The sequence below is a fragment of the Mobula birostris genome, chromosome 9, assembly GCF_030028105.1.
Source record: "Mobula birostris isolate sMobBir1 chromosome 9, sMobBir1.hap1, whole genome shotgun sequence".
Taxonomy (NCBI): Eukaryota; Metazoa; Chordata; class Chondrichthyes; order Myliobatiformes; family Myliobatidae; genus Mobula; species Mobula birostris.
The window spans coordinates 34804510-34819967 of record NC_092378.1 but is presented as its reverse complement, the minus strand read 5'-3'; the positions used below and the strand labels follow the sequence as shown (position 1 = coordinate 34819967).

The following is a 15458-nucleotide window of genomic DNA, read 5'->3' as shown; positions in this document are numbered from 1 at the left end:
CCTACACCTCATCTCCACTCAGGCAAACCAGTTTGGCTAGGTATATCAACACCCACTGCCTTGATGCTTTATGTCAGTATGTCATATTATCTTTCTAATGTGAGGAAGTCATTTGGCAGCCATTGAGCATAAATACTCAAATTAACAAAGCAGTGTTAACAAACATAAACAATCTGAATGGCAAAATATGAGGTCTTGTTATAACTGTTGCTACGTACTTTTCATCCTCCTGAAGTGCGACATGGAATGGACCTTAGTGGACTCACCAGACACCACACAGAGAGGCAGGCAGCTCTGATCCCAACTCTGGGGGCTGAGTAGCCTTAGATGGCATTGTCCATGTTTTTTCATCTTTTAAGTGTGTCCTGATGCACCTGTGCAGACCCAGCCACCAAGACACTGGACAACATGTGAAATCCTGACTGAGCAGGTAAGAAATGGAAATGCTTTGATCAAATCTCACTTCTGTGTCCAAGTCACCATTTTTCCTTGCATCACCTTTCACACTCTCCTCTAGTGTGCTTTCCCTTGAGTTAGTGGGGCGCTAAATGACCAAGGGTAGATTGTCTGCCATCTCATTAAAGGTGACATTCATAGACAACCTTGTCTGTACTCTCTTGCAAATGTTCCCTCTGTTCTCTTTACTCAACCCGTCAGCAATTTAAAACACTCTTGTCTTCTTATTTTTCCGTTTTGATTAAGGGTTCTTAACTAAAATGTTTATCTGTTTTCTCATCACTGAACTGATTCTCTTGTTGAGTGCTTTCAGCATTCTCTATGTTCTAGATTTCCAACATCTGCAGTTATTATCTGTATCTGAGTTATATATGAACATAGATACCTGACACTGACAACTAACTGTACTGTCAATGCACAAGTTAGTTAATGCCTTCCACAGTTGACTATCTCTGAGTCAAATTCAATGAAATCACAGCTGATCTGTAAATGAAATGCTATTTCCCCACAACTTCTTAAAACTTTGATTAACATAACACAATCAAACTTATATTTAAAGTTAGCAATAGACCTAGTAGCATCATACGAATTTGCAGAAGAGTTCTAAACTTTTACCAATCCTTGTAGGTATAAGATTTTCATAACTACATTATTTTTAGACAATTCCTAGATTCCTCAGCAGTCATGAATTTTGTGAAAGAACATTAATTAAGAGTCTGCATGTTATTTAAACAATTTCATATTGCTGACGTTTAAGTGAAGAGAAAAGCACTTGCTGGTTAACATGCTCCGGAGAATACCAGGCAGTAAGAAATATGTTACTGCTTCATACCTATGCAGCTTCCCAGAGCATCCTGCAGAAATCCAGGTCCACACTGCATATTCGGCCGGCAGCGGAATGATCCTTTTGTGTTCTGGCAGATGAAATTGAGCCCGCAATTGTGAATTCCAAGCTCACACTCATTGATATCTATCAGATTCCGAATAAAGATCAAATTATTCAGCAGCTAGGATAAAAAAAAGTTAAATTTAATTAAACAGGAAGCTGAAAGAATAAATTTTGCAATTTGCTTAATGATGGACAGCCAAGGGCAGGGGTAATATTTAATATAATGATTCCAGCAATCTCACAGCAGTGCCATTCTGAGCAAGTGTTGAGTCCAACCAAAGTTGCCATCAGTTGTGCTGCTCTGATGAGGAGTAGCTCTATTTATTGTCACAACCAGCCAAGCATTTGCAGATGTCTGTGGGAGTAAATTAGATGGCCCCAGATACAAATATAAAGCTTGTGATAATCCATGTGCTTTACCTCTGATGCAAATAACGCTCTATTTTCAACTGCCTAATCACTCTTGTGATTATGGTATTCAGCTGGTGTGAACTTCACAGTTCATTAACAGGAAGACCGGCTACCCACACTGCATCTGGTGAAGGAGACTTACATAGTGGCTGCAGTAGGTGCTGGTAGACATTGTGAAACTCACTCTAGCCTAGGAGAATTTCAATATGCCACAACATAAGGTAAAAAATGGGCTCCATGGTTGTCTGGCACTACATTTGGCTGGAGTTTCAGCCTGTTTCAGCGGAGGATCAGGAGGACTGCAAACATAAAAAACAAAAGCAGTGGAAGTAAACGGTATAAGGGTCAAAGGGAAAATTCAAGACCTGAGTGTCAGGATGGAGTATTGCATGTTTACTGAGTTCCCAGGTATAGGCAAGGTCAGTAAAGTCATTTTGAAATCCATAACCAATGCACCATTACCCCTGAACTCTGGACACTAAAACACAACCCCAGCTACCAACAATCTCTGTTAGTCAGGGCTTGTGCTTTCACAAACATGAGAAAGTCTGCAGAAGCTAGAAATCCGATGTAACACACACATAATACTACTGGAGGAACTCAGCAGGCCAGGCAGCATCTAGGGAAAAGAGTAAACAGTCGGCATTTCGAACCGAGACCCTTCATCAGGACTCATATGATATATATGCTTTACTAGAAATTCACACAATTAACTCTGTTGCAAGTCACACTCAAATATCTCAACTTGAACACATAATCAGCTAATCAAACAAATGCATTTCATCCAAACATTTTCAGTGACACCGTATCTCCCAGGAAAAGGTGATCTTTCAACCACAAGTTGCCATAATGCAGATATGTCACTTTAAATGGAAATACCATCTGTTCAAATCTGCCTTTTCACTCTCCATTTCCCCCTTTCCCAGACTCTTTCTAAACTTAATGTACAAGAGCTAGATGGCATAATTGTGCACCTCTTATTTTTCCCTCCTCCCATCACCAATGCCACATCATTTCACCTTTTTCCTGCAACCAAGCCAGGCGTTGGTAAAAGAGCAGAAAGAGAAAATTAAGATAAAAATACATCATTTAATTTTACACCCACTCAAATAATAACCCAGCATTTAGTTGAAAGGTTAACTTGAGGAAGACAAGAAAGATGCTTCCTCAGGGCCTGTGCAATCTTGTGCATCAGCAGTGACATGGTGTTGTGCACACCCAAGGCCCAAAGTCCTGGGCACAGGCCTTTCCCATATGAGTTTGCCTCTATTGCCCAACTCATGTAAGAAGTCAGTTGAGCTACAGAGTGCATGAGGGAGGCATAGAGATATTCAGGGGAAGAAGGATCACTGGAGTGGAGCACATTCACTTCTGTTTATTACATACCCTTGCATTCGTTGTTTTCAGTCAATTCATATCCTGTGCCACAGCTTATCTCACGCAGGCACTGATATGACCCGATACTATTGATGCAGCGCTCTCCTGTTTGGCATTGATGAATCAGTAACAAACATTCATTGATATCTGTAATCAATAACAAGTAACTTGTCAGGATTTTAGTCTCTGCTGTACTCATTCTGAAGTTGTGTTGATAGATGCAAGAAGTTGTCACTTTACCTTGCCTACATTGCTAACTTTTATAACTGAGTTATGGTGTTGGATGTTTTCTGGAGAGGATCACACACAAACCTGTTCTAACGTATATTTCATGCAAATACAAACTTTCTAACTGGAGAACAAAAGACGGCATATTACTATGTATGCCAAATTGTAGAGCTCCCCTGTACTCCAACCAACAGCAAATGCAGAGAGCAAATCTTCCTTTTATATACCTTTCTGTAATCTGTTAGACCATTGGAGAAGTCCAAGGTTCCTCGAAAGGAAATTAAATTCTCACTCCACTTAGATGCATATATACAAATAAGCATTTAACTAAATAATTTAAGTAAAAGAACTTGAACATGGATTAAATGCTTTGTATATTCTGAGATGCTACAGAATTATTTATTTTTTGAAGTGCAGACATTATTTATATGTGAGTAAAAGTTGGACAGTAAAATCCCACAATGATAGCTGGAAATCACTGCAGTGGCCTCAATAGACACATTGGTACCTTTCTTAACTGGCATTTAAAGATTCTCTCTAAAGGGGGCAGCATTTCAGTAGACCTGTGATTTGTGCCTGACTCTATCCAAGCACAAATATTGTTGGCAATGACTACAGTACCAGGAATTTTGGGATACGTTCCATTTGATGAACTTAGCAAGAACATTAGCTAGGGTACAGGAGTATCTTTGGCAACTTTACCAAAGCTGGCATCCTAAAATAAAATGCTAATCTCAATATCTTTCTGAGACTTGAATTTTCAGCATTTTGACAGAATGACAAGCATCACTAGCAAGAAGCCTATTTGTGCAAATTACTGTTTCATTGCTGCTGATTTTGAATTATACAAAATGTTAAGAGATTCGCAATCATCTCCCTTTGTTTTTTGGTCTGCATAGTATATTTAATGTGCTGCAAGCCTCCAGAATGTTAACATACACTTTTTTTCCTCATGTAGAGAAATATCTAAGAATTTGTATCACATATTAAATTGTCATAATCCTCACTGAAAGGAACATTTGCTCACAATTTGTGGTCAGCTATAAAAGAAATATTGTTCATTGCGTACTTACAAAAGTACCATACAGATATCAACAAAATTTAAAAACCTTTCTATTTTCCTCTATTTTCTTAATGGATTTGCATGAACAGTAATTCCCATAAAGAAATACAGCAGGCTTTCTTTATGAGAACATATTTTAATTTGACATTGTGCTAAATAATGATTGGAAGATTCTTGTTAAATTAAGGTAGGTACAAAAATATAAGGATTTTTAGAAAACTCTTGTTTTAATATTTCTTCTATTTTGAAATAGTTAAAGGAATTAAAACACAAGTACAAAAATATTAAGTGGATAAACGCTGAATCCCTGGCAGGAAACTGAGATTTCTAAATTAAATTGCCTGTGTAACAATGCCAAAGTTGATGTCTGATTCATGGAATCATGATGGAGAAATTATCCTCATCTTTCACTCAGTAATATGGTACTGTAGCAATGACCTTTGTTCGGTAATTGTGCTTCTTAAAAATAAACTAATTATGGATGAAAGTTTGACTTTGTGCTTTTGCTCGGGAGTAGCAAAATAAAATTATGCTTTCCAAGGAACTTGCACATGCATAAGACCAAAGGAAGGCAGATCTTCAGGGTCCTCCAGCAAACCTTCTGGGAAATGAATGTCGTGCTCTGTCTCCCATCCCTGCCAATCCCACCAGCAGTGATCACAATCATCTGTTCTTTGTCTGTCCCACAAAAGCAGTAAGGCAGTTTGTAAACCAGTCACATGCTCAGTTTCTGTAATCATTATTGCTGACCCACAGTTAAGATCTTGCCCATGTAGCAATGCTCCAGTTTTCAATATGAAGAATGTGCCATTGAATGAATAAACAAGATGATATAATGCTCTCCATAACATGTTCATGTACATATTGGAGGCCAATGCATTAATTACACCTTCTTATGTATGATACCACTCAAGTGGCAATAATGAGATCAGTATGAGGTGTATAAATCAAGTGTTCACCTACCTTCTGTAGTGATAATGTGACAGAGATTAGTTCCTTACACAAAAAATTGTGTTATTGAACTATTATAAAACTGTGTTACTGAACTATTGTAAAATTGAATATGGATTGTGTAGAGAGGGACAGATAGTCACTTTTTAAGTGTCTTGAGTTCATTTATTAACTACAAAGATTATACCATCAAAACAGATAGAACTATAAAACCAAATAGAAACTGAGACACAATAACTGGCAGATTTTCATTATTATTGTCTGAAAACCAGTGACAAGTGTGATATATTTGACTTTTTATACATCAAGATATTTATTATATTTTGACCTTTAGTTTCAGAGTACTACTTGCAATCTTTCTGATGAGTACAATTTGTTGATCTTTTTGGGAAAGATTGTAATTGGCAAAAGTCTAAAGACAATACCTTCACAAGTTCGCTGGTCATCATTCAGCTTGTAGCCAACGTAGCAGGAACAGTTAACACTTGTCCCTGTATCAGTGCAACGCTGCTGACAGGGCCCTCCTCCTATGAGAAAGGTAATGAAATCAGGAAAATTGCTAATAATGCAGCAGACCTTCTTCATATCACACTTGCCTTTGATTCTATGCATTTGGCCGTGTAACCTGACTTCAGCTTCCCCAAAGCTTTTCTGTAAATCAGTAACTTGACTGATGATTTTAGATTTAATCTGTAAATACTGGTTCAGAAATACTCTCGAGCTGCATAATTTAAAATGACAATATGTAGCATTATTTTTACTTTGGCCTCATTAACCTTTATTGAATATTTTAAATGATATTTTTTCTTGATCCATGATACAAATCACCAAATATATTTTTCACCATTACCTTCTTGAATTTAATTTCTGCATCAAATGAACACCAAGCAATCATCTCTGAAGTCTGCCTCATATATAAATTGGCTAGTGAAACCTGTATTTACCAACACTATAATTATATTGCTGTAATAGTTGCTAATTATATTAAATTCCCTAAATAATACTAATGTTAGTTTCTAGACTTATAGGAATGCTTCTTAAAGGAACAAAGAAAGTCTCATAATTATGCTCCATGCATAACAAATCTACAATCCTTGTCTAAAAGTATGGCTCAGACAGTCACATTGGCAGCCCGATCTCTTTAAAGCTCCCCAAAGCACAGGGCAGTGGTTAATTTGCCTTAGCAGATTTTGTTCACTAACAATACATTGGCAGGAATTCGGGGGGTGTACAAAGTTGAAAATTCAAAGAGAAACAAAAGATGTTGTAAGGAAATGGGGAAAATTGAAAGCTAAAAATGAACTGGCCTACCCATAAAAAAAAAGCTCTTTCTTGTATATTGTCCTCAATGTTGTGCTTGAAAATATGGAATTCAGGTCTTAGAAGGTTTTACGCTTGATAATAGGTTGAAATGGAACAAGCAAAAAAATACTCATAAAAACACAACTAAGTTTTCTGAGGTAGTTTTAACAACATAGTAATATAGAATTTAAAAAATGGAATTGATCTGAAGAATATTATTTGTAAAGAACAAAAGATGGAATGAAAGACGTAGCTGGCTACTGATCAGATTTGTAAGATCTAAAGAAAGTACATTACATCATGAAGAAAATTATGTAAGAGTACTGCAATTGCCCAAAACTTGCCATTAGATGTCAGTAAATACCACTGCAAAGTTTTAAGGATGAGAAATTCAGAAATTAAGGCATATTCACAAAGATTGCAGCAGATAACACATAGACGCTAAAAGTGTTTGAGATTTCTCACGATTCTAGCAAGGAGCTTTATTTAGATATCCACAGAAGCTCCTTCGTTCATACATAGGACAGAAAGGGGAGAATTTGAGAAGGTTGAGACTCCATTAATTGGGCTTTATTCCGAGAGATCTAAATGCAGTTCACTAGGAGACCCGTGTGTACATCTGTTTCATATTCTAGGTTTTTACTTCCTTCTTATTTTGTTGCCCTAGTAAGAGGCATTTAATCTTCACTGGTTCCTGAATGCAGGCTTGCAGTAATCGGGCATCTGATTTAGTATGCTGCCTTCTAGAGCACATCTTATAGTTTGAAACTGTAAGCATGCAAAACTAATAAGCATGCAAGATTCTCTCTGAGTAAAGCAGTAATAACCAAATAATAAGAAGCACAGTTCACAAATGAGGTGCACAAAGTAATAAAGGCTGTAAAAGGTAGTTCAGATTTGCAGAGAGGGTGGTAAAGAAAAATCATCTTCTAAATTCTCCAATACTAGTTAACTTCAGTAGAATTGAAACTCCACTTCTGTTTGATTGATTAATATTTAAAATTAATTTTAGTTATTCAAGAATGGTTATCAATAATGATCATCAATAAAAATTATTATTATTTAATGCATCAGCCCTACCTAAGTTTTTTATTTTTATGGCATCTTTAATGGAAATCTAGAGAGTAAATATCACAGTTCACAATGTTTCCACACTGACTCTATTCGCAAGGACTACAACAACACAACTTAAACTAAAGCAAAGCATGGTTGAGAACAATGGATGTTAGAAGTTGTTGTCCAATAAGTTCCATAATTACATTTATTATTTTCATAGATATTAATAATAATGCAAAACTGTTGTTTACATCCTCTTTGCTAGAACAATTAATTTCTTGCCCTGCTTTGTTTTCATAGCTGTGCACTATTAATTTCAAATATTTATTCAATTTTCCTTTAGAAGATACATTAATCTATTTTGAAATCATCCCCTCTGGCAATACATTCCATCCTTCATGTATCTTTTATATAAAGAAACCTATCATTACTTCTCTTTGGTCTTAATGATAATTTTATGAAATTTCCAATGAAAAGGAAGATTGGGTACAATGTGCAATGAGTTCCCATCTGCCAAAATCCCAAACATAAGTGAATGTTGTCCTCTTTGAATAAGTAATCATTTCATCATTCTGACTTTCTCTGTTTAAGTACAATGCTGACTTTGATGATGTCAACATGTTCTTTCTTGTGTTTCCCATGGTCTATATTCATTCCTGGTGATGGAGTGGACATAATAATTAAATATGCCAGGTTTTATATATAGGGAAGTGGAAAATGAATCTCTTGAAGATATATATCGGTGAGCCCATCCCTTTTCTAAGGTGCTGGCTAACTTACCTTCTACTTCCATAAGACCTAGGAGCTGAATTAGGCCTTTAGCCCATCATGTCTGCTCTGCAATTCAATCATGGCTGATTTACTTTCCCTTTCAACCCCATTCTCCTTCCTTCTCCTCGTAACCTTTGACACACTTACTTATTAAGAACCTATTAACTTCCACTTTAAATATACTTCCAGATCTTCCAAAGTTTCAGATTTTGTATCTCTTCCAGCAACTCTTGTAAGTCATAAAATTAAGGGTATTAAGAAGCAAGAGCAAATGCATAGATTTCCTTTTAACAAATAATGAAATGGTTCTCTTCTGCTCCCCTTTACGTCACCCATTTCACGGAATATAATTAAATGCTGACTCCTGGTTTTATGTGTCCAAATTATAATTTATTGAAAACTGTATTGTTCCCCTACATGATGTATTATAGTGTCGCGGGTTTGCGAAAGAAAAGAGAAGTGTTCACTTCATCTGTTGTTAAGTGAAGGTAATTTGATTAAAAGGCAATTTCTATACCTCTACATCGGTCATTCAGGAATGGATCCTCCAGTTCTGCTGGTAACTTTCTGATTTCATGATCTGGAAAAGAAAGATATAAATGAACATCTTTTGCTGGAAAGCATTCCACATCTCAAAGATGATCTGGTTATAGAGAGGCTTGCAATCAGGTTGATATTTCTCCAGCTTGTAATATTGCCTGGCATGAGATTCTGAAAAATAAATTATCAATTCACTTGCAACTATAAAAAATATTAGGGCAGATATTTTACTGTGACACAGAGCTTATACTGGGACTTAACCATGTTCCTCTGCCTGGATCCCTTGTTCAGAGCTGTCACAGACAATGACAGAGGTATCTTTTACCCTACTGCCGGAGCTGCATGCTGCCATTGTGCATATGGAATCAAATGAATGGCACAAACTTTTACACACCTCTCAGCTTCTCCTGATCTGCCCAGTTCTTCCTACACTCACCCCAGCTCCCCACCACCCAGTTTTTTCCCCTCCTCCATGCACTCCATCTGCTCAACACCACAATAACAACCTCTTACTCAATGTCAGCAAGACAAAGGAGCTGATTATTGACTTCAGGATGAGGAGATCAGATGTCCATAAGCCATTCTTCATCGGAGGATCAGAGGTTGAGTGGGCCGGTAACTTTAAATTCTGTATTATCATTTCAGAGGACCTACCTTGGGCCCAGCAATTAAGTGCAATTATGAAGAAAGCGCGGCAGTGTCTCTACTCCTTTAGGAGTTTGCAAAGGTTTGGCATGACATCTAAAACTTTGACAAACTTCTATAGATGTGTGGTGGAGAGTATATTGACTGGCTGCATCACAGCCTGGTGTGGAAACACCAATACCCTTGAATGGAAAATCCTACAAATAGTAGTAGATACAGTCAGTCCATTACCAGTAAAACCCTCCCCACTGTTGAGTACAGTTACACTGAGCATTGTCGCAGGAAAGCAGCATCCATCATCAGGCACCCCACCACCAAAGTCATGCTCCCTTCTCGCTGCTGCTATCAGCAAGAAGCTACAGGGACCCTCAGGACTCACGCCAACAGGTTCAGGAACAGTTATTAACCCTTAACCATCAGGCTCTTGAACCAAAGGGGGTAACTACACTCAACTTAACTTGTCTCATCATTGAACTGTTCCCACAATCTATGACTCACTTTCAAGGGGTCATGTTCTTTATATGTACTGTTTTTTTTTCTCTTTTGTATTTGCAGAGTTTGTTGTTTTTTGCAGTCTGGTTGAATGCCAAGGTTGGTGCGGTCTTTTGTTGCTTTTATTATGGTTTAATTGAGTATGCCCACTGGAAATGAATCTCAGGGTTGCATATGGTGACATACTGTGTTTATATATATGTATACTTTGATTATAAATTTACTAACTAACCCACATACTCCACACACCAGTTTCCCTCCTCCATTGTTCTCATCTGCCTTCCCAACTTCCCTCACTTGAGTCTATGCTCCATACTTTCTTTTCCTGTTGGATTCCTTCACCTTCAGCGTTTTGTTACTTCCACTTATCACCTCCCAGCTTTTGGTGTTTTTTTTTTCCATTCTCTTCTCCATCTGCCCATCACCTGAATCCACTGTTTGCTTGCAAGTTCTTGTTCCACCTCTTCATTCTATACTGGCTTTCTGCCCTCCGTTTAGATGTAGGGTCTAGACCTGTAACATTGACTGTCGACTTCCACTCATAGATGCCACTTGACCTGTTGAGTTCCCCCAGAATCTGCAGTCTCTTGTTCAAAATGAATCTGCAATTCGTTGTTCAAAACAATTGGTAGTTTGCAAAATATGCTTTCAGTTTTGAGCTTGATCTTAACAAAATTGTGAGGCTAGCAGTCCAAGGTTTAAATTCTCAATTAGGTTCTACATGCCACAGTGAGGATTATTTGATGTAGTTAACTGAAAAGCCTTGCTGAATTTTTTGGTTCAAGGTTACCACAGATCCTATGTAAAATTAGCTGTGGTGTTTGATACCCACTGACAGAAAATCTCTGTCCAAAGGTTTTTTGGATGCGTTTTATTTTCTGTTGACTGCAAAATCCAATTAAATATTGGTCTTTAAATGTTCTTAAACTGGAATAGGATTTTAATTCTTTATATATTCTATAGTACTTTTGTATTTGTTCTTTATGTGGGCCATCTGCTTTTCCAGTTTCAGACTGCAAGGTGTGTGATAGAAAGCCAAAGAGTGCTCTGTGTCATTATACATCTGAGCTCCTTATATCAAAACAAGAAAAACTCACTGATGACAATTTTAGAACTTTAATTTGCACACGTTTAATTCACTGATCATTACTTAGAGAAAACAAACAGACAACAAGACTCCTTTTTCAATAGATGCGCTGTCTGGGAATTTCTGTCTGGAGACTGTTAAGGTCAGCCCTTGGCAATTGTCAAATAATTGTGTTACCAGATGGCAAAGGTGGAGTGTGGTCCTCGCCTGCCCTTCCGGCTGGGGCTTAGAGGAGATCCAACAGAAGGCAATGAACAATTTGTAAAAAAAAAGTTTACCTCCACCAGAAGATAAGCAAATCATTCTGTAGCGCAGAAAATGGTACCCTTGAGTCTGACTCTGGAAACAGTCATTTATTATCAGTACAATAGACTTAGCGATTGTATCTCTTGTTAACAAGATATCATTCCATGGTATGTAGACAGATACAGTGGAGCCCATAATTAGCATTTCACTGTTTTTTTTCAATCACAAGTCTACTAGTTGAGGTTTAAAAAGCAGTCTGCAAATTAGAATGAGTGAATTCATTTTTAAAAAGGTGTTCATAATTATTTTGATGGAGTATAGATTGCTTTTTAGTTTATTGATTAATTAATAAATTTACAAACTAATCAATAAACCAAAAAAGCTCAGCCTTTTCTCCTTGGAGCGACAGAGGATGAGAGGTGACCTGATAGAGATGATGAGAGGCATTGATCATGTGGACAGTCCAAGGCTTTTTCCCAGGGCTGAAATGGTCGCCACAAGAGGACACAGGTTTAAGGTGCTAGGGAGTAGGTACACAGGAGATGTTGGGGTAAGTTTTTTACTCAGACAGTGGTGAGTGCGTGGAATGGGCTGCTGGCAACAGTGGTGGAGGCGGATACGATAGGGTCTTTTAAGGGACTTTTGGATAGGTACATGGATCTTAGAAAAATAGAGGGCTATGGGGAAGTCTAGTAATTTCTAAGGTAGGGACATGTTCGGCACAACTTCATGAGCTGAAGGGCCTGTATTGTGCTGTAGGTTTTCTATGTTTCTAATGTATTTGGACTTGCAGGTGGTGCTTAACGTCAAATGATTCATGGGAGATGCCTGCGTCTGATCAGTAATTGCTGTTACAGGGAAATGCAGCAATACATTGGGCTAATGAAATAAATTAATTTGGGCCTAACTTAATGGAAGAATATGTTCATTGTTATCAAGAGCACTCCCAGCTCTTCTTGAAAAAATGCCCTTGGATCTCTGTGGCCATTTAATAATGGTAATAGTCAAACTACAGCCTCATTTAACACTTCTCAAAGCTCAAAAAGGCAGTCCAGAATACATTCATTTCCTAAGGTGTGGTTCAGAATATTGAACATCATACCATAAGCAATAATGTTACAAGCAAAGAAGAAGCTCAAAAGTACCCAGGATCTTCTTGCAGACCCTGTGTTTAAGTTTAACAGTTAATATTTTGACTTCACGCAAGAACACACAAGAAAAAAAGTGCAAGAGTAGACTACCATTCAGTATCTATGATGGCCTCTGTCTTCAGTACTAGTTTCCCACAACCTTCAATCTTTCAAATATTTATACTTCTCCACCTCAAATATAATTAATGATCAGCTCTTTTGGGGGGAGGGGAATGGGCAGAGAATTCCCAAGATTCACTACCCTCTGAGAGAAGATATTTCTACACTTATTAATTTTAAATAAGAGACAGGAGAGATTCTGAAGATGCTGGAGATTTTCAGCAACACGCAGAAAATGCTAAAGGAACTCATCAGGTCAGGCAGCATCTATGGAAGGAAATGAACAGTTGACGTTTTGGGCGAGACCCCTCAACAGGACTGGACTTTTTAAAAAAAGGTTAGAGGCTGTGGATGGGAGATCTCCAGAGGTGATGAGGCTCTGGTTGTGTGTACCTGAGATTAAATTCACTGTTGTCTGGTTGTTGATGGCTGGAGTGCCAGTGGTTTCTTGATTTCCTACACAGCATGCTCTGAAAACTTGTCCACACTGGTATCCCAGAGCTTCATTTGCTTCACAACTGTGTCCTTTGATTTTAGCTTCTTTGCCAAGAAGACAGCATTGACAGCATTCCTGTAAAAGTACAAATAACAACATATACATTCTCTTTCTTTAACTATTAGTTCATGAAGGAAGGATAGAGTGTGATTGGGCATAAAATTAAAATCCAACACACTTACAGCCAATTTGAGCTAGGGACAAGATTTTCCACAAGAAAAATTAATGGTGGTAATTAGTGAATTCATTTAAAAGTGTGTGTTAAATAGGCAGATCTTACTATGTTCTATTCATTCATTGCCTGATTTAACCCACAAAATCTTTTAACATATGGACCACATTTCCTAATTGCTTCCTCATGTTATCCATGATAAAACAGCCCAATGCTGAAATCCTTTTTGGGAAGCAGACCAGCAAGTATTAGCAGCTCACTAGTCTTGGAACCCAAGGCCCAGAATTGTGCATGGATCGTTAGTCTAAGCAGATAAGTGTGAACTACTTTCTTTGTCACTGATTTTATATAGCAAGGAAAAAATATGCATTACCTTACCAGTGTTGCAATGTCCTATGACAGTGTTAAACGCGGTGCATACTTGATTTTCTCTGGCCGCATTTATACCATTTTTACAGTGGATCTCCTTCAGCTTTATTTGACAACATTGCTCCCATGCTATTCTGCAAAATGTAATTTGAGAAGTTTCAATATTCTTACAAAACAGGATACAGAGGTAGAAGTCAGCCAAGTTTCGGAAGTATTTTGTGGCTTCATTAACGAGGCACGTTAAGGATTGATCAATGCCACATGTTACACTATATAAGGGAAAGACTGCTAAAACCAAAATGAAATTTAACCATAATTGCATTGTACTAAATGAGAACTTTCAGAACAAAAATAATGAGAAGATAAGAAATAGAACTATCAGATTAAAGAAAGAAAAACAGAAAACTAACGAATTGTGGGAAAACCCATGGAAATAAATGATTGTGTTCTAATCTTTCAGCTGGCTTCAAACAGTATTGTTCTGCTTCCAGTCTATGGGGTATTGGTTATCCTGTGTCCAACCTTGTGCCACTGAAACTGTGCAGATAGTTCTGGGAAATCAATGAAGAATATCCAAGATGACAGACCCTTCAGTATTCTCTACCCATGTTTAGTGTGCATAATGGGAGTACTAATCTCTCCCAATCAAACACTGGCTTGCTTACTCCCAATAAACACGCACAATCATCTAGCTGATGGTTTTCTGACCATAGAATCCATGGACCATCCCGCCAAGCTGTAAGAGACAATCAGTATGACTCATTGAGAATTGTCATTACTTCAATTCAAACTCTGCCAACCATAGCTACTCCTACCCTGCCCAGTTTTGTTGGGATGTGGGATCCCATCGATTTCAGTGGGGATTCTACATAAGTCAAAGGGAAAGGTAATGATTTTTTTTATGATTAACTTCAGATTATTGTTTTCAATGGCTTTTAACTAACTTTTTAAAAACTTTTTTTGCATTATTAACTTAAGTAGAGACATTCAGAAGCCATCGAAATAATTTCACAACTGAAAAAACTCCTTTATCAGTTTTGCCTACTGTGAAAATCTGAAGAAGCCCTCTGGAGAAAGTTCCCTTTTATTATGTCACCTGCAGCCTGGTCATAGTTCCATGTAGCTGGAATTCAAGGTGCAGTGAATTGTTTGGATAGGCCTTTCAAATCTTATCTAAGTGTAGGGTGCATCAGGTTCATAAGCAGCAGACCCATTTCAAAAAGGTCCAGCCCAACATAAGCTGTCTGTTCATTAGATCTGGGCTTTTAAAGATTGTGTAAAATGAACAGTAGTGTAGTGGTTAGCACGGCGTGATTACAGCTCGGGAATCAGATTTGGAGTTCAATTCTGGCGTCCTCTATAAGCAAGTTTGTACGTTCCTGCCAATGTGTGTATGAGGTTTTCCTTTGGGTGCTCCAGTTTCCTCCCAAAGACGTACAGGTTAGTAGGTTAATTGGTCGTTGTAAATTGTCCTGTGATTAGGCTGGGGTTAAATCATTTCATTGCTGGGAGGCACAGTTCAGTGGGCCAGAAGAGCCTGTCTGTGCTGTATCTCTAAGTAAGTTGTAAATAATGTGGTGCTCTATCTTTCCGGATTTGTTTGAATCAATGTAAATCATTAGTTGCTATTGTAAAGATCTACGCTCATGTCCACTTC

At 37.7% G+C, this 15458-nt stretch overlaps 1 protein-coding gene across 4 annotated transcripts in view; it reads right to left on the bottom strand.

The window, feature by feature from the left end:
* fbln1 (fibulin 1) overlaps window positions 1-15458 on the bottom strand; it is a 99959-nt gene that overhangs the window by 64646 nt on the left and 19855 nt on the right. For 3 of the 4 annotated variants that reach the window (XM_072267791.1, XM_072267790.1, XM_072267792.1), the window contains exons 3-8: window positions 13806-13935; window positions 13158-13335; window positions 9022-9084; window positions 5801-5902; window positions 3143-3280; window positions 1289-1426 (exon numbers count right to left, since the gene is read on the bottom strand). In XM_072267791.1, the coding sequence (XP_072123892.1) occupies window positions 1289-1426; window positions 3143-3280; window positions 5801-5902; window positions 9022-9084; window positions 13158-13335; window positions 13806-13935 (749 nt within the window). The remainder of the gene's footprint in view (window positions 1-1288; window positions 1427-3142; window positions 3281-5800; window positions 5903-9021; window positions 9085-13157; window positions 13336-13805; window positions 13936-15458) is intronic. The other variant, XM_072267793.1, reaches the window with a different exon arrangement.